Source organism: Phyllobates terribilis, unplaced genomic scaffold (genome assembly GCF_046119375.1).
Source record: "Phyllobates terribilis strain yellow unplaced genomic scaffold, ASM4611937v1 Scaffold_1__5_contigs__length_1240528914, whole genome shotgun sequence".
In the NCBI taxonomy this organism is placed as follows: Eukaryota; Metazoa; Chordata; class Amphibia; order Anura; family Dendrobatidae; genus Phyllobates; species Phyllobates terribilis.
In genome coordinates, this window is record NW_027362761.1 from 611,620,413 (window position 1) to 611,646,723 (window position 26,311).

General features: G+C 47.0%; 1 protein-coding gene across 2 annotated transcripts in view; it reads right to left on the reverse strand.

Annotated features, from left to right (window-relative positions):
• The window catches only part of LOC141272546 (uncharacterized), a 267,040-nt gene that overhangs the window by 202,605 nt on the left and 38,124 nt on the right, over positions 1-26,311 (reverse strand). For both annotated transcript variants that reach the window (XM_073683383.1, XM_073683390.1), the window contains exons 4-7: positions 7,339-7,436; positions 7,182-7,260; positions 6,978-7,075; positions 6,739-6,856 (exon numbers count right to left, since the gene is read on the reverse strand). In XM_073683383.1, the coding sequence (XP_073539484.1) occupies positions 6,739-6,856; positions 6,978-7,075; positions 7,182-7,260; positions 7,339-7,436 (393 nt within the window). The remainder of the gene's footprint in view (positions 1-6,738; positions 6,857-6,977; positions 7,076-7,181; positions 7,261-7,338; positions 7,437-26,311) is intronic.

The following is a 26,311-nucleotide window of genomic DNA, read 5'->3' on the forward strand; positions in this document are numbered from 1 at the left end:
AATGGAGTTTTAATTTATCAGTACCATATTTAAATGAGATTGACGAGTGACACAGGCGGCCGTACATCCAGGAGCAGTCGAGCTCTGGCCACCGTCATCATGTCCTCAGTATGGCTAAGGGCATGATGGGAAATCTTAGAAGACTGAAATAGCACTGAAGACACATTAAGGGGTTAAATCCTAATTACAGACCCCAGGTGCGGACACTGAATGTGAAGGGACCCTGTGCAGGACTTATATCTGGGCCCCCCCTCCTCACCAAGCTGTGCGTTTTACTATCAGAACAGACATCACTTAAAAAAAATAATTAACTATATATTAAACCATATACTGACCAGAGAGGCACCGGGGAGTCCTTCTCCCAATGTCTGAGAAGGAAAATCTACAGAGGTAGAAAATGGAACGATCCCAGTATGTGAGCAACCTGTAGTGCAAATGGGCCTCCATACCCCCCGAGAGCCTCACTATCCCCCGAAGCCTCACTACCCCCCGGAGCCTCACTACCCCCCGAGAGCCGCACTACCCCCCGAGAGCCGCACTACCCCCCGAGAGCCTCACTACCCCCCGGAGCCTCCCTACCCCCCGAGAGCCTCACTACCCCCCGGAGCCTCACTACCCCCCAGAGCCTCACTACCCCCCGGAGCCACCCTACCCCCCGAAGCCTCACTACCCTCTAGAGCCTCCTTATTCCCTGGAGCCTCCGTACACTAATTGTCCTATATGCAGCTGAACCTGCACAAAGCACTAAATAGGTCTCTAAAAATGACGTTTAATCTCCCTTCCTGCAGTCAGTAAACCAGTCCAGGACAACTGTCAATCAATGCTACTGTGCGGGGGGAGCACGGCCACAGCAGTGTGACTGACAGCCGGTGTGTGCAGGTGGAGGAGACGAGGGACGACGGAGTTTTTAACCACACACACATACATACACAGTTGTGCCATGGAGGGAGGGGAGGAGGGTGTCCTGTGTGCCATGGAGGGGAGGAGGGTGTCCTGTGTGCCGTGGAGGGAGGGGAGGAGGGTGTCCTGTGTGCCATGGAGGGAGGGGAGGAGGGTGTCCTGTGTGCCATGGAGGGAGGGGAGGAGGGTGTCCTGTGTGCCATAGTGGGAGGGGAGGAGGGTGTCCTGTGTGCTATGGAGGGGAGGAGGGTGTCCTGTGTGCCATGGAGGGGAGGAGGGTGTCCTGTGTGCCATGGAGGGAGGGGAGGAGGGTGTCCTGTGTGCCATGGAGGGGAGGAGGGTGTCCTGTGTGCCATGAGGGGAGGAGGGTGTCCTGTGTGCCATGGAGGGAGGGGAGGAGGGTGTCCTGTGTGCCATGGAGGGAGGGGAGGAGGGTGTCCTGTGTGCCATAGAGGGAGGGGAGGAGGGTGTCCTGTGTGCTATGGAGGGAGGGGAGGAGGGTGTCCTGTGTGCCATGGAGGGAGGAGGGTGTCCTGTGTGCCATGGAGGGAGGGGAGGAGGGTGTCCTGTGTGCCGTGGAGGGAGGGGAGGAGGGTGTCCTGTGTGCCGTGGAGGGAGGGGAGGAGGGTGTCCTGTGTGCCATGGAGGGAGGGGAGGAGGGTGTCCTGTGTGCCATGGAGGGGAGGAGGGTGTCCTGTGTGCCATGGAGGGGAGGAGGGTGTCCTGTGTGATATGGAGGGAGGAGGGTGTCCTGTGTGCCATGGAGGGAGGAGGGTGTCCTGTGTGCCATGGAGGGAGGAGGGTGTCCTGTGTGCCGTGGAGGGGAGGAGGGTGCCCTGTGTGCCGTGGAGGGGAGAAGGGTGCCCTGAGTGCCGTGGAGGGGAGAAGAGTGCCGTGGAGGGGAGGAGGGTGTCCCGTGTGCCATGGGGGGAGGGGAGGAGGGTGTCCTGTGTGCCATGGGGGGAGGGGAGGAAGGTGTCCTGTGTGCCATTAGAGGGAGGGGAGGAGGGTGTCCTGTGTGCCATGGGGGGAGGGGAGGAGAGTGTCCTGTGTGCCATGGGGGGAGGGGAGGAGGGTGTCCTGTGTGTCATGCGGGAGGGGAGGGTGTCCTGTGTGTCATGGGGGAGGGGAGAAGGGTGTCCTGTGCGCCATGGAGTGAAGAGCCGTCACATTCCTCTTGGCTCCATCTGCGGGAGGGGAGTCGGGCTTATTTCCCTCCCGTGGACGGAGCTGGAACGTGACGGCTTCTGTGCATGGCACACAGGACGCCCTCCTCCCCTCCCTCCATGGCACACAGGACACCCTCCTCCCCTCCCTCCATGGCACACAGGACACCCTCCTCCCCTCCCTCCATGGCACACAAGACACCCTCCTCCCCTCCCTCCATGGCACACAGGACACCCTCCTCCCCTCCCTCCATGGCACACAGGAAACCCTCCTCCCCTCCCTCCATGGCACACAGGGCACCCTCCTCCCCTCCCTCCATGGCACACATGACACCCTCCTCCCCTCCCTCCATGGCACACAGGACACCCTCCTCCCCTCCCTCCATGGCACACAGGACACCCTCCTCCCCTCCCTCCATGGCACATAGGACACCCTCCTCCCCTCCCTCCATGGCACACAGGACACCCTCCTCCCCTCCCTCCATGGCACACAGGACACCCTCCTCCCCTCCCTCCACGGCACACAGGACACCCTCCCCCATGGCACACAGGACAACCTCCTCCCCTCCCTCCATGGCACACAAGACACCCTCCTCCCCTCCCTCCCCGGCACACAGGACACCCTCCTCCCCTCCCTCCATGGCACACAGGACACCCTCCTCCCCTCCCTCCATGGCACACAGGACACCCTCCTCCCCTCCCTCCATGGCACACAGGACACCCTCCTCCCCTCCCTCCATGGCACATAGGACACCATCCTCCCCTCCCTCCATGGCACACAGGACACCCTCCTCCCCTCCCTCCATGGCACACAGGACACCCTCCTCCCCTCCCTCCACGGCACACAGGACACCCTCCCCCATGGCACACAGGACAACCTCCTCCCCTCCCTCCATGGCACACAAGACACCCTCCTCCCCTCCCTCCCCGGCACACAGGACACCCTCCTCCCCTCCCTCCACGGCACACAGGACACCCTCCTCCCCTCCCTCCACGGCACACAGGACACCCTCCTCCCTCCATGGCACACAGGACACCCTCCTCCCTCCATGGCACACAGGACACCCTCCTCCCCTCCCTCCATGGCACACAGGACACCCTCCTCCCTCCACGGCACACAGGACACCCTCCTTCCCCCATGGCACACAGGACACCCTCCTCCCTCCATGGCACACAGGACACCCTCCTTCCCCCATGGCACACAGGACATCCTCCTCCCTCCATGGCACACAGGACACCCTCCTCCCTCCATGGCACACAGGACACCCTCCTTCCCCCATGGCACACAGGACACCCTCCTCCCTCCATGGCACACAGGACACCCTCCTTCCTCTATGGCACACAGGACACCCTCCTCCCTCCATGGCACACAGGACACCCTCCTTCCCCCATGGCACACAGGACACCCTCCTCCCTCCATGGCACACAGGACACCCTCCTTCCCCCATGGCACACAGGACACCCTCCTCCCTCCATGGCACACAGGACACCCTCCTTCCCCCATGGCACACAGGACACCCTCCTCCCTCCATGGCACACAGGACACCCTCCTCCCCTCCCTCCATGGCACACAGGACACCCTCCTCCCTCCATGGCACACAGGACACCCTCCTCCCATGGCACACAGGACACCCTCCTCCCCTCCCTCCACGGCACACAGGACACCCTCCTCCCCTCCCTCCATGGCACACAGGACACCCTCCACCCCTCCCTCCATGGCACACAGGACACCCTCCTCCCTCCATGGCACACAGGACACCCTCCTCCCTCCATGGCACACAGGACACCCTCCTCCCTCCATGGCACACAGGACACCCTCCTCCCTCCATGGCACACAGGACACCCTCCTTCCCCCATGGCACACAGGACACCCTCCTCCCTCCATGGCACACAGGACACCCTCCTTCCCCCATGGCACACAGGACACCCTCCTCCCTCCATGGCACACAGGACACCCTCCTTCCCCCATGGCACACAGGACACCCTCCTCCCTCCATGGCACACAGGACACCCTCCTTCCCCCATGGCACACAGGACACCCTCCTCCCCTCCCTCCATGGCACACAGGACACCCTCCTCCCTCCATGGCACACAGGACACCCTCCTCCCTCCATGGCACACAGGACACCCTCCTCCCCTCCCTCCACGGCACACAGGACACCCTCCTCCCCTCCCTCCATGGCACACAGGACACCCTCCTCCCCTCCCTCCATAGCACACAGGACACCCTCCTCCCTCCATGGCACACAGGACACCCTCCTCCCTCCATGGCACACAGGACACCCTCCTCCCTCCATGGCACACAGGACACCCTCCTCCCCTCCCTCCATGGCACACAGGACACCCTCCTCCCTCCATGGCACACAGGACACCCTCCTTCCCCCATGGCACACAGGACACCCTCCTCCCTCCATGGCACACAGGACACCCTCCTTCCCCCATGGCACACAGGACACCCTCCTCCCTCCATGGCACACAGGACACCCTCCTTCCCCCATGGCACACAGGACACCCTCCTTCCCCCATGGCACACAGGACACCCTCCTCCCCTCCCTCCACGGCACACAGGACACCCTCCTCCCCTCCCTCCATGGCACACAGGACACCCTCCTCCCCTCCCTCCATGGCACACAGGACACCCTCCTCCCTCCATGGCACACAGGACACCCTCCTCCCTCCATGGCACACAGGACACCCTCCTCCCTCCATGGCACACAGGACACCCTCCTCCCTCCATGGCACACAGGACACCCTCCTCCCTCCATGGCACACAGGACACCCTCCTCCCTCCATGGCACACAGGACACTCTCCTCCCCTCCCTCCTGAAGGCCATGCAGAAGAAGCAGAGAGGGAATCACTGGGCTGTCAGGCTCAGCATGAGTAGCTTCTTTCCTGCGATGCCCCGTATTTCCTGCATCATAGAGTCAGCATCAACACTGAGAGGAGAGGAAGGGGGCCCCATCCAGCATCTTTTCTCACGGAGCAGCAGCTCCTTCTGTCTGTAAATGACTCAGGTACGACCCCTTCCTCTCCTCATAGTGTTGATACTGCTGCTGGCTCTAGTATAGACAAGATGTCTGCAGCTACTCGGGCCCCACCACTTTGGAGCCCCTCTTCAGCTGCACCGTCTGCTCCGGTAGTATTTCTGCCCCTGATAGGCCCCCTTGTCACTTGCTGAAAAAATTGAGTTAAATAACTTGTAAAAATCCCTGAGTTCCCCTGATTATTCTGCTCTTTTCTGTTCTGTGCTGCGTCCCTCCATTGCAGAGATATTCACATTTGTTCCTCCTGGAGCGCACTATGTGAAATCTCTGCATTCATACGTCGTCTATGGGGACAGGTGCTTTCTCCAGCCGTCCCAAATGCTGCCAATCACAGCGTGGCAGCCTCAGACTGCTAGATCAGATGCCGAGCTGTGATTAGTAGCATCTGGGAGGGGTGAAAGCAAATGTCCCAGAGAAGACTCTGAAGAAAGCCCAGCTGGACTGCAAAGTAGAGATGTCACATGATGCACTCCAGAAGGAAAATATTTTGGTATAAATGACATGCTGACAGGGAATATAACACCTGCATGGAAAAGGGCACCCAATCTGGGCAGTATCTTGTCTCCATGTTTATACGCTGATTGAGCCAGGTCTCAAATACCAACATCATTGTCAGATAACGACAACTCTAGATGCGGCCATCGCAGCTGTTTGTAGATACGAGCTCCTAATCCCTTTTATGATGAAGCAATTCTCCACCCGGCACAGAGGACTAAACATCTGTCATGTACTGTCACCTACCTGGTGTCCTCCGCTTGCCTCGGACTGAGACCTGTGTTCTGGTCCTCCTACATCCAAGATGGCCTCCATAGTGGCAGAGGGACGACAGCCATATATCTGACCCACACCTCCATAGCACGGCACTTACTGACTTACCATAGGGCTCTTCATGCCACCAGGCGGTCGGCCTGGATGAGGAGGGACCAGAACGCCGGCCTCAGTGTAGGAGGCAGTGGGAGGCAAACAGAGGCGACAGGTAGGATGACTCTACATGTGACATGTGTCGTCACTCGTCAGCACCAGGCAGAGGCTGCTACATCACCGAGATCCATAGGACGGGGAGATTCATAACCTGAAGCACAAGCTCAGTCATTTATATGGCAGCAGGGACTTGTGTAAGAAAAATATGGACGTAAAGGATGGAAGGAATATTATAGAAGGTAAAGGAAAACTAATATGGGCTTCCTAAATCATTAAGAAGAGGTGTGAAGGCGGCCCCGGTATTCATCAGTGCACAGCCGGACTCTACAGGAGCAGCCGCGCCATCACCGGACGCTTCTGCTGTGATGTGGACGGCGGATAAAGCTTCACTGCACCGGAGACTCCACACGATATCACACACCGGTCATCATCATCATCACACGCTGGTCATCATCATCATCACACGCCGGTCATTATCATCATCACACGCCGGTCATCATCATCATCACACACCGGTCATCATCATCATCATACACCAGTCATAGTCATCATCATACACCAGTCATCATCATCATCATCACACACCGGTCATCATCATCATCACCACACGCCGGTCATCATCATCATCACACGCCGGTCATCATCATCATCACACGCCGGTCATCATCATCATCATCATCATCACACGCCGGTCATTATTACACACCTGTGGAAATATCTACAGGAATCTCCTCCTTCCCGTCACTCACACACGGCTGATCCTCCCTCGTCATCGCTTCTTCTTCTGTCTCTTCCTTCACTTTATTCTTAGTCAGATCTTCCTCCTGATATATCAGATGTAACAATCAGCACAATACAAGAAACCACCAAAATCTGTGACATCTATGACCTCGATCAGAAATGTCCCCCATATACAGATCCGGTACAGGGCTCAGCACCGTCTACCTGATGACTCTCCGGGATGTTGTGATTCTCCTCTGGACAGTCCTGGGGATACAGAGGACGGGGACATCTCTCTGGTGGATTTCTCCTCCTGGATCCATCTGTAGGAAACACAAAGTGACGGAATAGATTGTGTCATGTGATCATGAGATGATGGGAGTAGTAGTAGGTGAGCACAGAACAGACATGACAGTCTCCCCTCCTCACCCTGCTGATCGGCCCATATTGCGGTCGCCTCTTGTGCTCCATGTATAACCTCAACCTTAATATCAATCAGATCTTCACCCTAAAAAGAACAATGTGAGATGAGCTCAGGTCCCATCACGTCATGGTCAGATGTTGTGGGGACTTCAGTGTCATCTACCTGATGATCCTCCGGGATGTTGTGATTCTCCTCTGGACAGTCCTGGGGATACAGAGGACGGGGACATCTCTCTGGTGGATTTCTCCTCCTGGATCCATCTGTGGAGACACAGAGACTGAATACATGACCTGCTGTGTATCTGTCTATATATGAGACTCGTCTCTCAGAACCAGTAATTCTATGTTTATGTATCAGGGACTAAATTACATTGTTGTGGTCCTCACCACCGGTACAGAGGTCCCAGCACATTGTGGCCTCAAGTATGAAGTGATAATCAGCGAGGCCAAAGCCTAATGCTCTCTGCTCTGCACTCGGAGGATGAGGACCCCGAGGAGACGGACAGAGAAGACCCTCGTCAGTCAGATGAAGGAGCCGTACTAAGAAACACAACTTCTCCAAGTCTCGTCTCCACCAGGGACGGAACCACAGAGGAGCTGGAGAAAGCTCCACATTTCCATCCATCGGTTTCTTCTCTCCTAATTCACTGTATGGAGATTGGGGGAAGGACGGTGACCATTTACCAGTGATTGTATTTTGAGAGTTCATGATGTCACCATGAGGACACGGCCGCCCTCCTGCACAGGATCCTCTGGGATCACTCTAAGAGAAGAGAACCTGCCATCCTCCTATTAACAGACGAGTTACCGCATTTTTATTCTTCTTCAACCCCTTCACTACCTTTGACGTATAGGTACGTCCTGGCGATCGTGCCAGCACAGGAGTAATACCTGTGCGATTGTTGTACGTGATAGCCGAGCTCCGCCTATCAATGCCAGGAGAGATGCCCGTCCCGCACCCAGCTGTTTAACCCCCCAAATGCAGTGATTAATATTGATCACAACATTTAGAAAATATGGAAAAATTATAGCTCTCAAAATAAAGCAATGAAAATTTTTTTTTCTTTTACATATCAGCCAAACAGGAAAAAAAACAATATAAATCTGGTATCGCTGTAATCGCACCAACCCGAAGAATAAAGTTCAGAATAAAACCAATTCTTCACCTGCTGTTGATTTGTTCATTCTGCCTCCCAAAGATCGCAGTAAGACTCGGCTCACATTTATCTTGCACTCTGCGCTGAGCGCTTACACAGGGGTTTCCGTGTAAATCTCTGAAATACGTGATTCAGACGGAACCCCCGGCGCAAGATTCCCTGTAATGAGGCAGATGGAGGCACAGTGGATGCCGTCTGGCCGATGATCCAGCAGTGTCCGTCTTTTTAGGCGTGCATAAAAATGCAGTCAGACACAGTTTTGTGCATGTCTGAAAAGAAGGACACCGCTGAACAGAAGCCGGATAGAGTCCAGAGTAACTCTGCTGCTTCATTATAGTGAATAGATCACTCAGGGGTTTCATCTGAATCACATCACTCAGAGATTTAGATGGAAACCCCGATATAAGGGTTCAGCATAGAGCACAGGATAAATGTGACTCAAAATGTAATGTAAAATGTTCCCAATAAAAGCATCAACTAAAACCACAAAAAAAAGTAAGTCCACACTCAGGTCCGTCATCTGTTAATGGAAATATAGGGGGCATTTCACGTTACTGCTAGTACAAAGGCTCTGGAAAAGCGCTATGGCTCCTCGCCCCCTCAAAAAAATACAGCAAATTCTGCGCTCCCAAATTCAAATGTCCCCCTCCCTTCTGAGCCTCACAGTGTGCCTAAACCACATTTCATGTCCACATGTTTGGCATTTCTGTAGTGATGAAAGCCCGCCTAATTTACAGGGTGTGTGTCTCCAGAAGCACGAGCTGGGCATAATGTACAGACACTACAATGTAATGAGCACTACACTGTGTTCCAAATTATTATGCAAATAATATTTTCTCAGATTTTCCCAAATTCCCTATATGAATTGCAGTCATTGTAATTTTCCAGTCATATAACTATTAGAGTACAATTGAAAGGTTTTTGTACAAACTGCCGATGATAACAGGATATTTTTTAAAAAATAAAACACTCAAACTGCACTCAAAATGCATGTTCCAAATTATTATGCACAGCAGAGTTTTCAATCTTTTCATTTTAATAAAGAACAAAAAAATGGTCATTTGTGAAATTATAAGCATTAGCAGGTTATTACACACTGAAATCAAACAGTTTTCACCTCAAAACTTTATTCTAGGTGATGTAACATTTGCACATAGGACCCCTTGTCCGAAAGGAGCTTCTGAACTCTCTCATCCGTTGAATTTGTCAGGTTTTGGATGGTTTCTGCTTCAATTGTTTTGCATGAGGACAGAATACCCTCCAAGAGCTGTTGCTTAGATGTGAACTGCCTCCCGCCATCATAGACACTCCTTTTGATGACGCTCCAGAGGTTCTCAATGGGGTAGAGGTCAGGGGAGCATGGGGGCCACACCATAAGTTTGTCCCCTTTTATGCCCATAGCAGCCAGAGCAGATGTGTTATGTGCAGCATGAGACGGGGCATTATCATGCATGAAAATGATCTTGCAGCAGAATACGCGGTTCTTATTCTTGAACCATGGCAGGAAGTGCTGTTTGAGAAACTCAACATACATTATGGAGTTCATCTTTACCCCTTCAGGGATCCTAAAGGGGCCGACAATCTCTCTCCCCATGATTCCAGCCCAAAACATTACTCCACCTCCTCCTTGTTAGTGCCGTAGCTGTGTTTGCATGGGGTGTCCATCAACCAGACATCCTCCACTCCATCCATCTGGACCATCGAGATCATTTCATGCATGATAATGCACCGTCTCATGCTGCACATAACACATCTGCATCTCTGGCTGCTATGGGCATAAATGGGGACAAACTTATGGTGTGGCCCCCATGCTCCCCTGACCTCAACCCCATTGAGAACCTCTGGAGCATCATCAAAAGGAGTGTCTATGATGGCGGGAGGCAGTTCACATCTAAGCAACAGCTCTGGGAGGGTATTCTGTCCTCATGCAAAACAATTGAAGCAGAAACCATCCAAAACCTGACAAATTCAATGGACGAGAGAGTTCAGAAGCTCCTTTCGGACAAGGGGTCCTATGTGCAAATGTAACATCACCTAGAATAAAGTTTTGAGTTGAAAACTGTTTGATTTCAGTTTGCAATAACCTGCTAATGCTTATAATTTCAAAAATGACCATTTTTTTTGTTCTTTATTAAAATGAAAAGGTTGAAAACTCTGCTGGGCATAATAATTTGGAACATGCATTTTGAGTGCATTTTGAGTGTTTTATTTTTTAAAAAATATCCTGTTATCATAGGCAGTTTGTACAAAAACCTTTCAATTGTACTCTAATAGTTATATGACTGGAAAATTACAATGACTGCAATTCATATAGGTAATTTGGGAAAATCTGAGAAAATATTATTTGCATAATGATTTGGAACACAGTGTACAATGAAAGATTTACAATTTTCACACAGCAACATCCACTGTTGATTGTGTCTGGAAAACACATATGGAGTCAAAATCATTACTGCACCTGTAGAAAAATTCTTAGAAAGGTGTAATTTCCAAGATGGGGTCACTTCAGGGGGGCTTCTGTTCTTCTGGCATTTAGTGGCTCTATATATGGAGTTTGCATACTATTCTACGATAATTTGTTCTCCAAGAGTCAAATAGCGCTCCGTCCCTCCCGAGTCTCGCCGTGTGGCTAATCAGTACAGTACAGACACATATGGGGCATTCAGCAGAAATTTTTACACATTTCCCCTTGTGAAAATGTGATATCTGCCCAATGGTATACAATTCTGTGACACTCCAGTGGTGTCAATATGATCACTGCAACCCTAGATGAGTTCATTGAGAGGTGTAGTTTGTAAAACGGATTCACTCATGGGGGGGATTCTGGTGTTCTGGCACCTCAGGGGCTCTGCCAATGTGACAAGACACACTCAAACCATTCCAGCAAAATCTGAACTCCAAAATGGTACTTCTTTCAGAGCTTTCCACTGTGCCTCAAAAGTAGTTTTCAACCTCATATGGGTAATTGGTGTAATCAGGAGGAATTGTGTAACAAATTATACGTTGATTTTTTTTCTATTATCCCTTTTGCTAACTGAAAACTTTGGCCAAAGCAACATTTTAGTGGAAAAGATGGTTATTTTCCATTGACTCAGCCCAATGTTATACATTTCTGTGAATTGTCTGAGGGCTAAAAAATGCTCTATACACCCCTAGATGAATTCCTTAAAAGGTGTAGTTTCCAAAATGGAGATACTTGTGGGGATTTCTGCTATATTGGCATGTCAGGGGCTCTTCAAATGTGACAAGGTATCCACAATCTATTCCAGCCAAAAATTGCACTCTAGAATTCAGTTGGCGCTCCTTGCCTCCCGAGCCCTGCTGTAAGCCTAAACAGTAGTCTTCCACCACATATGGGGTATCGATGTACTCAGGAGAAATCACGCAACAAATCGTATGGTCCATTTTGTCCTGTTACCCTTTTGAAAATGCAAAATTTGGGACTAAAGCAATTATTTTTGAGGGAAAAAGTACGCTTATTTTTTTCCCATTGCTTTAATTCTTGTAAATATTATTATTATTGTGAATCATAGAATGTTATTGTTGGAAGGAACCTCCAGGGACATAGTGTCCAGCCCCCTGCTCAATGCAGGATTCACTAAATCATCTCAGACAGATGTCTGTCCAGCCTCTGTTTGAAGACGTCCATTGAAGGGGAACTCACCACCTCTCGTGGCCGCCTGTTCCACTCATTGATCACCATCACTGTCAAAAAGTTTTTCTAATATCTAATCTGTATCTTCTCCCTTTCAGTTTCATTCCATTGCTTCTCATGTTTCCATGTGCAAATGAGAATAAGGATGATCCCTCTACACTGACATCCCTCAAGATATTTGTAGACAGCTATTAGGCCTTCTTTTTTGCAAGCTAAACATTCCTAGATCCTTTAACCGTTCCTTGTAGGACATAGTTTGCAGTCCGCTCACCATCCTGGTCGCTCTTCTCTGAACTTCCTCAAGTTTTTCATGTCTTTTTTTAAAATGTGGTGAGCAGAACATGACACAGTATTCAAGATGAGGTCTGACCAAGGAGGAGTAGAGGGGGAGAATTACTTCACGTGATCTAGACTGTATGCTTCTTTTAACACATCCCAGAACTGTGTTTGCCTTTTTTGCTGCTGCATCACACTGTTGACTCATGTGCAGTCTGTGATCTATTAGTATACATAAGCCTTTTTCTCACGTGCTGTTGTTCAGTTCTATTCCTCCCATTTGGTAGATGTCATTTTTGTTTTTCTTGCCCAGATGTAGAATCATGCATTTCTCCCTGTTAAATACCATTCTATTATGTTGGAATTTGGGTTTAGGGTGGGTTAGGGAATTGAAATTGAGATACTTTGTTCATGTTTTATACTATGGAATTACTATGTCATTTATGTTATTTGAAAAAGTTTTTCAATAAAAATTATTTGATTTAAAAAAAACAACAAAAAAACATTCTATTAGTCGCTGCCTATTGTTCAAGCTTCTGAATCCTTTTTCTGTCTTCTCTAGTGTTAGCTATTCCTCCTAGCTTTGCATAGTCTGCAAATTTGATTAGTTTACCTTCAGTTTTCTTATCTAGATCATTTATAAAAATGTTGAACACCGGGGACAGTACAGAGACTTGCGGTACCCCACTTGAAAACTCTTCCAATTGGTTGTGCAACCATTTATTACCACTCTTTGAGTATGATCATTGAGCCAGTTATGAATCCACCTAACCGTAGCCTTGTCAATACCATACTTGGTCATTTTTTCAATAAGGATCGTATGAGATAGTTTATCAAATGCTTTGCTGAAGTCGAGATATACTATATCTACCGCATTTCCCTCATCCACCCAGTCAGTGATTCCCTCATAGAGGGAAATTAGATTAGTCTAGCATGACTTGTTTGCTACAAAATCCATGCTGGCTCTGGTTAATTACTGTATTCTTATCCAAGTACTTACATATATGCTGTTTAATAAATTTGTTCAAAGATCTTTCCTGGTATAGAAGTAAGGCTCACTGGCCTGTAATTTCCTGGCTCCAACTTCTTTACTTTTTTGAAGAAACAACATTTGCCCTTCTCCAATCTTCTGGGACTTCTCCTGTTCTCCAGGAATTTTCAAAGATTCTGGCTAGTGGTTCTGCAATTTTCTCTGCTATCTCTTTTTGTACCCTAGGATATAATTCATCTGGAAGATCTAAATTCATATAAATTAGCTAAATGTTCCCTCACCATCCCTCTGTTTATAGATAGTGTGGATTCTTCTATTTTTTCAATGGTACAGTGAAGATCAGTTGATGTTACAATTGTTTTCTTAGAGAACACAAATGCAAAATAGGAATTTAAAAATTCAACCTTCTCAACATCATTTTTGATCACTTTACCATTTTCATCCTGTAAAAATCCTATAGAATCTTCGACTTTTCTTTTGACATACCCCCAAAATCCTTTTTTATTGCTTTTTGTCTCCCTTGCAAGCCTCACTTCATTACTGGCTTTAGCTCTTCTCACGCTTGCCCTGAATTTCCTGCAGACAGCATTATATTCTTCTTTAGATATGCCCCCCTTTCCATTTAATATACATTTCTTTTTTCCTTATTAAAGTTCTGTATTCATCCATCCTGAAAAACACAGCAAAAAAGGACAACAGTGTTTACCTGCCCAGGAGTCAGAACTAATGCAATACCAGGATGCAGCACACCCATATTTGCTTAGTTTTAAATTGCACATTAAAAGGCTTGTGTAGGGCGCATGGGTAGTGCACAGTGTTTGGCTTACAGCTGTCAGGCAAAATGTATTTTTGTCCTAGTTTTAAAAATAAAAGATGTCTTAAATCTCCACCCCTGCTCATTTGGAAGAGGCTACATAGAACTTCTCTACTTCCCCCAAAGCCAGGAATTTTTATGATCGCCATAAAACATCAGCCCAGAGCAAGCATACTGGTATACCCTGGATTTTCCCTCCAAAATCCTATTGTCTAACTGTACAAACTTTTAATGTCGATTTTAATAATGCACATGACTGTCACAAACACAGGGACCACATTTTTGAGATGTTCACCTTTTTCCAATTGTGATGGTGTGGTTTTTATGGCTGGGAGACCACCAGGAACCTGGGAAATGGATTCTGAGCTTCTGAGCGTCATAGAGATATCATATTTGATATCCATCTTCATGAATAGTGGTGACGGCAAACATGATGTCTCCATCTTGGATGTGGGACCCCCCCATACCAAGATATGAAATCTGAAGGATTTTTATGTCTTATGCAGCTGGGTGGGTTCACAAAACCGAGCCCCCGTGTGAGGTAAACAACATGGGTGTCTCCTAATGTTTTGGCCCCTTACTAAAAACCAGAACGGCCATTTTAATTCATTCTTGCCCGGGACGTCAGACGCATGCACCCCTCGCTGCGTGGAAGAATCACATTTAATTTCCGGGGAACCGTCCCCCCCACAGAATCTGAGACCATCACCTCGTGGCGCAGGTTTTGCTATCACTTATCCCTTTTATTTTAATAAATGTTTTATGCATATATGTAAATTGTCTCTTTTATAATATCTTGTATATCTTTTGTAAACGCTGCCCACTTTCGGGAGTAAATTATTATTATTTACCAGCTTCGTTCTTTTTGTCCTATGTCGAGTAAACACGTTCCTCACCCGCTAATTCACGTTACCTAACGGGTACCCGATCCACCTGTTAAGCGATCGGTGGTGGCAGTATATCAGTATTTATGTGATATTGTGGTTTGAGAGTGGCTGGACGGAGGTATATATATGTTCCTGGAAGGAACTGGTGGTATATATACGTCCTGTCACATCACGTGCCACAATAGTCGACATAAATTAGAGCAGCTGCGCCCGTGCTTATCCTCGGTCAATACCGTGTTTGACCAGCAGGATAAGGGGGTGCCAGAGGGCTGCAAGGTCTGACCAAGTGTTTTCCCTGATAACAGCCTATTAATAACGCCCATACTATTCGATTAGGCGGGATGCCCAGTACTATCTAAGGGCACTCCATGGAGGACAGACACCATAGTTTACAATACCAACACTGATGGGCCTGGCTGCACCCTGGAATAAAAACGTGTAAAAAATACATACAGTTAGGTCCATATATATTTGGACAGAGACAACATTTTTCTAATTTTGGTTCTAGACATTACCACAATGAATTTTAAACAAAACGTTTCAGATGCAGTTGAAGTTCAGACTTTCAGCTTTCATTTGAGGGTATCCACATTAAAATTGGATGAAGGGTTTAGGAGTTTCAGCTCCTTAACATGAAGGACAGATCAGAGTCAAGCTTGAGGGACCAAGGTTGAGTGGGCAGCCAGTCACTTTGAGGGATAGTTCAGTTGGAGGGGATTAATAAGATGGTGGATAGATGATGCATTCGGTTTTATCCATGTTACATTTTACAAATCTAGCACAGAAGAAAGATGAAATAGAGGACACACATTGTGGGATTCTGGTTAGTAAGGAGGTGATATCAGGTCCAAAGAGGTAGATCTGTGTGTCATCAGCATACAGGCGATACTGAAAGCCATGAGACTATGAGCTGTCCAAGGCCGAAGGTATAAATGGAGAAGAGCAGGGGTCCTAGAATTGAACCATGGGGGACACCGACACATAGGGATGAGGAGGTGGCGTGTGAGTGGGAAACAGTGACTGTCCTGTCGGTTATGTATGAAAATCCAAGACAGGGCCAAGTCTGTGATGCCAAGAGATGAGAGTCTGTAGTGAGAGAGAATACTCTACTGTGTCGAAGTCAGATGACAGGTCTAGGAGGATTAGGACAGAGTAGTGTTGCTTGGATTTGGCAGTTAGTAGGCCGTTGGTGACTTTAGTCAGGGCAGTTTCAGTGGAATGGTGCGGTCGGAAGCCAGATTGTAAGCGATCAAAGAAGGAGCCAAAGGAAAGGTGGGAGGACAGTTCAAAATGGACGTGTTGATCCAGTAGTTTGGAGGCATAGGGGAGACGTGAGATGGGTCAAGGGAGGGCTTGTGGAGGATGGGTGTGATTGAGGTATGTTTGAATCATGAGAGGAAAACACCAGTTGTTAGTGTCAGGTTGAAGAGGAGGGTTAGGCTTGGGATGAAGACTGTGGTATGGTTTGGAATGAGGTGGAATGGTATTGGGTCAAGTTCACAGGTGGTGAGATGTGAATTGAAGAATAAATAGAATAAAGATGATCTTCTGTGATGGCGGAGAAGCTGGTTATGGAGGAGGAGAGATGAGTAATTATGAGGAGGGGCTGTGGGGACTTTAACCCCTTAATAACATCTGACGTACTAATACGCGTCTGTGCCCTGGGACTTAAGAGCCAGACCCGTATTAGTACGTCATGGCGATCGCGCGCGCACACAGGCTGTGCGGGCGCGATCGCCGCCGGGTGTCAGCTGATTGTCACAGCTGACACCCGGTACTATGTGCAGGGAGCGGTCACGCACCGCTCCCAGCACATTAACCCCCGCGATGCTGCGATCGAAGTCGATCGAAGTCGATCGCGGCATTGCGGGGGCAAGGGGAGGTGATCGCCGATACTCACCTCCTCTTCCGGCTTCCAGCGCAGTCTGCAAAGGCTTCCCGGGTGTTGCCATGACGACCCGATGTCGTCATGACAACATCCGGGTCACCAGAGAGCAGGAAGATTGCTTGGACATGCGCAGTGCATCTCCAAGCAATCTTCACACTGTGCACTTCTGACAGCCTTCATGGCATAGGGATGGTGCTCCATTCCTGTGCCATGCAGGCGATCAGAAAAAAAAAAGTGAAAGTCCCAGAGTGGGACAAAGTAATAAAGTGTATAAACTGTGTGAAAGTGGAAAAAAAAAAAAAAAAAAAATGTGCAAAAATATTATAAAAAAATAAAAAAAATAATACACCAAAAATAAAAATATAATGTACCCATCAATAAATATTATTATAAAAAAAATAAAAAAAAAACAATAAAAGTACACATATTTGGTATCGCCGCGTCCGGAACAACCTGACCTATAAAACTGTCCCACTAGTTAACCCCTTCAGTGAACACGGTAAAAAAAAAAAAAAAAAAACCAAGCAAAAAACAATGCTTTATCACCATACCGCCAAACAAAAAGTGGAATAACACGCGATCAAAAAGACGCATATAAATAAAAATGATACCGCTGAAAACGTCATCTCGTCCCGCAAAAAACAAGCCGCCATATAGCTCAATCAGCCGAAAAATAAAAAAGTTATAGCTCTCAGAATAAAGCGATACTAAAAAATATTTTTTTCTATAAAATAGCTTTTATTGTGTATAAGCGCCAAAACATAGAAAAATTATACAAATGTGGTACCGCTGTAAACGTACTGACCCGAAGAGTAAAGCTGCCTCATCAATTTTACCACACGCGGAACAGAATAAAAAAAAAAAAAAAAAAACAATTCCTGAATTGTTGGTTTTTGTTTATTCTGCCTCCCAAAAATCGGAATAGAAAGCGATCAAAAAATGTCACGTGCCTGAAAATGGCACCAATAACAACGTCAAGTCATCCCGCAAAAAACGAGCCGTCACATGACTGTCTGCCAAAATTTGGAAAAATTATAGCTCTCAAAATATGGCGATGCAAAAACTAGATTTTACAAAAAATGCGTCTTTTAGTGTGTGACAGCTGTCAGTCATAAAAACCCCATATGATTCTGGCATTGCTGTAATCACACCGACCCGAAGAATAAAGTCGTCTAATCACTTATACCGCACAAGGAACGGCGTCAAAAATAAACTCTTGAGTTAGGATTGGGCTAGGGTTAGGGCTGGGTTTGGGGCTAGGGTTGTGCTGGGGCTAGGGTTGTGCTGGGGCTAGGGTTGTGCTGGGGCTAGGGTTGTGCTGGGGCTAGGGTTGTGCTAGGGTTAGGGCTGGGGTTGGGATTTTTTTCAAAAGTAAGAAAAAAAGATGACGATATGGCGACTAGTGTTGAGAGCAAGTGCTCGCTACTTGAGTTTGCATCGGGTGCTCTGGTATGCATTTAGTATCGTGGGTATTTGAGTGACATGCTCGAGTCTCTGCCCCATATGCTTCGCGGCCAAAAAACTTTACGGGGATTGCCTGCCATGCACGAGCGATCCCCGCATGTTTTTTTTTGGGTGTCTAATAACCGTGAAACATGCGGAGCAGGGACTCGAGCATGTCACTCGAGCACACGCTGTACATGGTGCATACCTGAGTACCCGATGCAAACTCAAGTAGCGAGGACTTGCGCTCAAGAATAATGAAAACTTATTCAATATGATGACCTAATGTAAACAAATAATGTGCCGTACCTCTGGGTTCAAAATGTTCACTATACACCTTAATAAAATCTTTGAGGGGTATAGTTTCCAAAATGGGGACACTTGTGGGGGAGCTCCACTGTTTAGGCACATCACGGGCTCTCCAAACGCGACATGGTGTCCGCTAACAAATTGAATGGAAAATCGGCTCAAATTGTTAGCGGACGCCATGTTGCGTTTGGAGAGCCCCTGTGTGTCCAAACATTGGAGCTCCCCCACAAGTGACCCCATTTTGGAAACTAGACCCCCCAAGGCACCTATCTAGATGCATAGTGAGCACTTAGAACCCCCAGGTGCTTCACAAATTGATTCGTAAAAATGAAAAAGTGAAAATAAAACACTTTTTCATTTTTATGAATCAATTTGTGAAGCACCTGGGGGTTCCAACTGCTCACTATGCATCTAGATAGGTGCCTTGGGGGGTCTAGTTTCCAAAATGGGGTCACTTGTGGGGGAGCTCCAATGTTTGGGCACACAGGGACTCTCTAAATGCAACATGGTATCCGCTAACAAATTGAATGGAAAATCGGCTCAAATTGTTAGCGGACACCACATTGCGTTTGGAGAGCCCCTCTGTGCCCAAACTTTGGAGCTCCCCCACAAGTGACCCCATTTTGGAAACTAGATCCCCCAAGGCACCTTTCTAGATGCATAGTGAGCACTTGGAACCCCCAGGTGCTTCACAAATTGATTCGTAAAAATGAAAAAGTGAAAAAAAAAACACTTTTTCATTTTTATGAATCAATTTGTGAAGCACCTGGGGTTCCAAGTGCTCACTATGAATCTAGATAGGTGCCTTGGGGGGTCTAGTTTCCAAAATGGGGTCACTTGTGGGGGAGCTCCAATGTTTGAGCACACAGGGACTCTCCAAATGCAACATGATATCCGCTAACAAATTGTCGGCTCAAATTGTTAGCGGATATCATGTTGCATTTGGAGAGTCCCTGTGTGCCCAAACATTGGAGCTCCTCCACAAGTGACCCCATTTTGGAAACTAGACCCCCCAAGGCACCTATCTAGATGCATAGTGAGCACTTGGAACCCCTAGGTGCTTCACAAATTAATTCGTAAAAATGAAAAAGTGTTTTTTTTTTCACGTTTCATTATTACGAATCAATTTGTGAAGCACCTGGGGGTTCCAAGTGCTCACTATGCATCTAGAAAGGTGCCTTGGGGGGTCTAGTTTCCAAAATGGGGTCACTTGTGGGGGAGCTCCAAAGTTTGGGCACAGAGGGGCTCTCCAAACGCAATGTGGCGTCCGCTAACAATTTGAGCCGATTTTCCATTCAATTTGTTAGCGGATACCATGTTGCATTTAGAGAGTCCCTGTGTGCCCAAACATTGGAGCTCCCCCACAAGTGACCCCATTTTGGAAACTAGACCCCCCAAGGCACCTATCTAGATGCATAGTGAGCACTTGGAACCCCTAGGTGCTTCACAAATTGATTCGTAAAAATGAAAAAGTGTTTTTTTTTTCACTTTTTCATTATTACGAATCAATTTGTGAAGCACCTGGGGGTTCCAAGTGCTCACTATGCATCTAGAAAGGTGCCTTGGGGGGTCTAGTTTCCAAAATGGGGTCACTTGTGGGGGAGCTCCAAAGTTTGGGCACAGAGAAGCTCTCCAAACGCAATGTGGTGTCCGCTAACAATTTGAGCCGATTTTCCATTCAATTTGTTAGCGGATACCATGTTGCATTTAGAGAGTCCCTGTGTGCCCAAACATTGGAGCTCTCCCACAAGTGACCCCATTTTGGAAACTAGACCCCCCAAGGCACCTATCTAGATGCATAGTGAGCAGTTGGAACCCCCAGGTGCTTCACAAATTGATTCATAAAAATGAAAAAGTGTTTTTTTTTTCACTTTTTCATTGTTACGAATCAATTTGTGAAGCACCTGGGGGTTCCAAGTGCTCACTATGCATCTAGATAGGTGCCTTGGGGGGTCTAGTTTCCAAAATGGGGTCACTTGTGGGGGAGCTCCAAAGTTTGGGCACACAGCAGCTCTCCAAACGCAACATGGTGTCGCTAACAATTTGAGCCAATTTTGCGTTAAATTTGTTAGCGGACACCATGTTGCATTTAGAGAGCCGCTGTGTGCCCAAATATTGGAGCTCCCCCACAAGTGACCCCATTTTGGAAACTAGACCACCCAAGGCACCTATCTAGATGCATAGTGAGCACTTGGAACCCTCAGGTGCTTCACAAATTGATTCATACAAATGAAAAAGTGTTTTTTTTTTCACTTTTTCATTGTTACGAATCAATTTGTGAAGCACCTGGGGGTTCCAAGTGCTCACTATGCATCTAGATAGGTGCCTTGGGGGGTCTAGTTTCCAAAATGGGGTCACTTGTGGGGGAGCTCCAATGTTTGGGCACACAGGGACTCTCTAAATGCAACATGGTGTCCTCTAACAAATTTAACGGAAAATCGGCTCAAATTGTTAGCGACACCATGTTGCGTTTGGAGAGCCGCTGTGTGCCCAAACATTGGAGCTCCCCCACAAGTGACCCCATTTTGGAAACTAGACCCCCCAAGGCACCTATCTAGATGCATTGTGAGCACTTGGAACACTCAGGTGCTTCACAAATTGATTCATAAAAATGAAAAAGTGTTTTTTTTTTTCACTTTTTCATTGTTACGAATCAATTTGTGAAGCACCTGGGGGTTCCAAGTGCTCACTATGCATCTAGAAAGGTGCCTTGGGGGGTCTAGTTTCCAAAATGGGGTCACTTGTGGGGGAGCTCCAAAGTTTGGGCACACATGGGCTCTCCAAACACAACATGGCGTCCGCTAATTATTCAAGCAAATTTTACAATCAAAAAGTCAAATAGCGCTCCTTCCCTTCCGAGCCCTGCCGTGCGCCCAAACAGTATTTTTTCCCCAAATATTGGGTATCTGCGTGCCCAGGGGAAATTGCACAACAAATTTTGGGGTCCATTTTTTCTTGTTACCCCTGTGAAAATAAAAAAAATTGGGTCTAAATTAACATTTTTGTGAAAAAAGTTAAATGTTCATTATTTTCTTCCACATTCAAAAAATTCCTGTGAAGCACCTGAAGGGTTAATAAAGTTCTTGAATGTGGTTTTGAGCACCTTGAAGGGTGCAGTTTTTAGAATGGTGTCACTTTTGGGTATTTTCTGTCATAAAGACCTCTCAAAGTGACTTCAAATGTGATGTGGTCCCTAAAAAAATGGTTTTGTAAATTTTGTTGGAAAAATGAGAAATCGCTGGTCAACTTTTAACCCTTATAGCTCCCTAACAAAAAAAAATTTTGGTTCCAAAATTGTGCTGATGTAAAGTAGACATGTGGGAAATGTTATTTATTAACTCTTTTGTGTGACATATCGCTCTGATTTCAGGGCTTAAAAATTCAAATTTTGAAAATTGCAAAATTTTCAAAATTTTCGCCAAATTTCCGTTTTTTTCACAAATAAACGCAAGTGATATCGAAGAAATTTTTCCACAATCATGAAGTACAATATGTCACGAAAAAACAATCTCAGAATCAGGGGGATCCGTTGAAGCGTTCGAGAGTAATTACCTCATAAAGTGACAGTGGTCAGAATTGTAAAAATTGGCCCGGTCATTAACGTGCAAACCACCCGCGGGGCTTAAGGGGTTAAGCAAAAGTTTTGCCCTATGTTGTCAATCTTCTGCTTGAAGAATGAGGCTAAGTCTTCAGCTGAGATGAGAGGAGAGGGAGGAGGAGCTGATGGACAGAAGAGGGACTTGAAAATACTGAATAGTTGTTTAGGGTTGTGAGATACATACACACGTGGTCAAAATTGTTGGTACCCCTCGTTTAATGAAAGAAAAACCCACAATGGTCACAGAAATAACTTGAATCTGACAAAAGTAATAATAAATTAAAAATCTATGAAAATGAACAAATGAAAGTCAGACATTGCTTTTCAACCCTGCTTACACAGAATTTAAAAAAAAATTAAACTCATGAAATAGGCCTGGACAGAAATGATGGTATCCCTGAAAATAATGTGACAAAAGGAACATGTTAAATCAAGTTGTGTCCACTAATTAGCATCACAGGTGTCTACAATCTTGTAATCAGTCAGTGGGCCTGTATATAGGGCTACAGATACTCACTGTGCTGTTTGGTGACATGGTGTGTACCACACTCAACATGGACCAGAGGAAGCAAAGGAAAGTTATCTCAGGAAATTATAAAGAAAATTATAGACAAGCATGTTAAAGGTAAAGGTTATAAGACCATCTCCAAGCAGCTTGATGTTCCTGTGACCACAGTTGCACATATTATTCAGAAATTTAAGATCCATGGGACTGTAGCCAACCTCCCTGGACGTGGCCGCAGGAGGAAAATTGATGACAAATCAAAGAGACGGATAATACGAATGGTAACAAAAGAGGCAAAGGATAACTTCTAAAGAGATTAAAGGTGAACTTCAAGCTCAAGGAACATCAGTGTCAAATCGCACCATCCGTCGTTGTTTGATCCAAAGTGGACTTCATGGGAGACGACTAAGGAGAACACCATTGTTGAAAAAAAAAAAAAGCCAGACTGGAATTTGCCAAACTACATGTTGACAAGCCACAAAGCTTGTGGGAGAATGTCCTATGGACGGATGAGACAAAAATGGACGTTTTTGGCAAGGCACATCAGCTCTATGTTCACAGACGGAAAAATGAAGCATATCAAGAAAAGAACACTGTCCCTACTGTGAAACATGGAGGAGGCTCTTTTATGTTCTGGGGCTGCTTTGCTGCATCTTGCACAGGGTGTCTTGAATCTGTGCAGGGTACAATGAAATCTCAAGACTATCAAATGATTCTAGAGAGAAATGTGCTGCCCAGTGTCAGAAAGCTTGGTCTCAGTCGCAGGTCATGGGTCTTGCAACAGGATAATGACCCAAAACACACAGCTAAAACACCCAAGAATGGCTAAGAGGAAAACATTGGACTATTCTGAAGTGGCTTCTATGAGCCCTGACCTAAATCCTATTGAGCATCTTTGGAAAGAGCTGAAACATGGCATCTGGAAAAGGCAACCTTCACACACGAGACAACTGGAGCAGTTTGCTCATGAGGAGTCGGCCAAAATACCTGTGGAGAGGTGTAGAAGTCTCACTGACAGTTACAGGAATTGTTTGATTGCAGTGATTGCCTCAAAAGGTTGTTCAACAAAATATTAAGTTAAGAAGAACCATAATTTCGGTCCAGGCCGATTTCATGAGGTTAATTTTTCTAAAAATCCTGTGGAAGCAGAAAAGCAATGTCTGACTTTCATTTGTTCATTTTCATAGATTTTTAATTATTACTTTTGTCAGATTGAAGTTATTTCTGTGACCATTGTGGGTTTTTCTTTCTTTAAACGAGGGGTACCAACAATTTTGACCACGTGTGTATGATATGAGAAGTAGGTTTGTTTTGCTGCAGTGAGCAATTGTGCAGCATTTTGAAAACTTCTGTTACTGGACTCCACTCCCTTTCTTTGGCAGTCGCACAGCGGAACGCCTTGTAGATGAGGGGCAGGAGTAATATGTGCTCCAGTAGATGACAAGCGCTGCATCAAGTGGCCTCTGCTCCTCTTCCTCCACCTTAACATCACACACAGTACAGTCCTCAGAGGTGGCACCCCCCATTTACCCCCCAATTACCCTTGTTTTCACCAGCATCACAACTCTCCAACTGCCCAACTGACTGTGGGGAACCACAGATGGGCGACTCTACAGAGCTGTTCACACATTGTATTCCGGGGCATCAGAGGTCTGATCCAAAGCTTCAAAATTAGCTAAAGTGGTACCCAATTTTTTATGATAATAAATAGCATAGGGATAAAATATAACCTTTATTAGAAAAATTAATTAAAAAGGCCCAAAGTGAAATGTGCATCCAGGAATACAAGACGTACCATAAAGTACTTAAAAAAGAATGCAAACAGGAAAAAAATTCGCCAGTAGTACAGAGAATCCTGTGTACAGAAATGGTCAGAACTAGTGTTGAGCGAACATGCTCGACACTGCTCGGTACTCGCTCGAGCATCACGCTACTCGGGATGTTCGGCGAGCACCGAGCATTTCCGGGTTACTCGGGCGGGAGCTCGGGTCTCCGCCCTGCATGTTTGGCGCTCTTTACAGAGCCAATGAACATGCAGGGATTGCCAGCCAGTCACTGTAATGCTGCAGCAATGTTGGTTGTGGGCATTACAGTGATTGGCTGGCCGCACAGCGTCACCTCGAGTATTTAAAACCGGGCACCGCCATCTTGGACACAGTCGCTCCGGATTAGACAGTGTAGGGACAGCGCTGCTGATTTAGGGAGAGATATAAACTGCGAAATAGTTAGTGTAGGGTCTATAAAGGCTGCCAGAACAAACAAACAGTCCTTCTGAGGACTAATATCCATCCCAGATACCAGGCAGGCAGGCCGTATAGGAGACACAGTGGTTATACCAGCAAACGCTGCATTACAGTCCTGTGTGCTCCTGTTGCTCAAATTGCTGGACTTAGCACCAGGTGTCGGGGGCCAGGAAAAATCCTTTTTTTTCCATCTAAATCCTCCTTTTTTTTTCCTCCTTCACACTGTACAAATACCCGTCTTATTAACCTTTTGGTGTGTCCCACCCCCCCCCCCACCAAAAAAAGCGTGTCTCTGATTTTTCAGACACAAATATAACTGTTGAAAATAGTCTGGTGTAGGCTAGAGAAACAGAAGCGTTGTTTTGCACTTCCACGGTTCAAACCTCTGTATTATCCATTTTGGGCCATTTGTATCTAAAAAAAAAAACAGTTTGAGTGTGTCGCTCACTGTTCAGCCGCAAATATCTCTATTTAAAAAAGTGTGGTATACCCCAGTAAACAATAACTGTGGTTTTGCCATCCCACGGTAAAAAATCTCTATTATTCAGCTTTTGGTAGTTTTTTCCGTAAAGAAAAACAGTAGTGTCTCCTGACTGTTGTGACACAAAAATATATCTGTTGAAAATAGTCTTGTCTAGGCACGACATCCCAGTGTGGTTTCGCAGTTCCACGGGTCAAATCGCTGTACTATCCAGTTTTGGGCCTTTGGTATCTAAAAAAAAAGCAGTTTGAGTGTGTCGCTCACTGTTCAGCCGCAAATATCGCTATTTAAAAAAGTGTGGTATACCCCAGTAAACAATAACTGTGGTTTTCCTCTTCCACGGTTCTAATCTACTCTTTATTACCCTTTTTCCATTGATAAAATAGCTTACACTTGCACTACTTCATGTTCTGGTGATGGTTCGTGCAGAGGACGGGGCCGTGGCCAAGGTGAAAATGTGCCACAACCAACAGCCACATCTTCTCGCTCCCACTTCTTGACCGAATTACTAGGGAAGCACAGAACAACACCAGTATTGAGAACTGATCAGTGTGAACAGGTTATTAATTGGATAGCAGACAATACTTCCAGTTACCTGGGCACCACCACCTCCGGTCTGTCTTCCACACGGTCAACTCTTTGTAGCCGTGAGTCTCGATCGCTTACTCCTCCTCACCCTGATGCTCCTTCCTCCCACCATGCAGAGTATCGTCAGACAGCAAGTGATCCCACACTTGGACACTCTGAAGAGCTGTTCACTGGTCCATTTCCATATTTGGGCCCCTCGCCTGATACGCTTGAAGTGGTGGAAGAGGAGATCCCATGTTGCGATGCCCAAATATTTGAACAGCCACGGCCACAGGAAGTCGACGTTGGCAATCTGTCACAA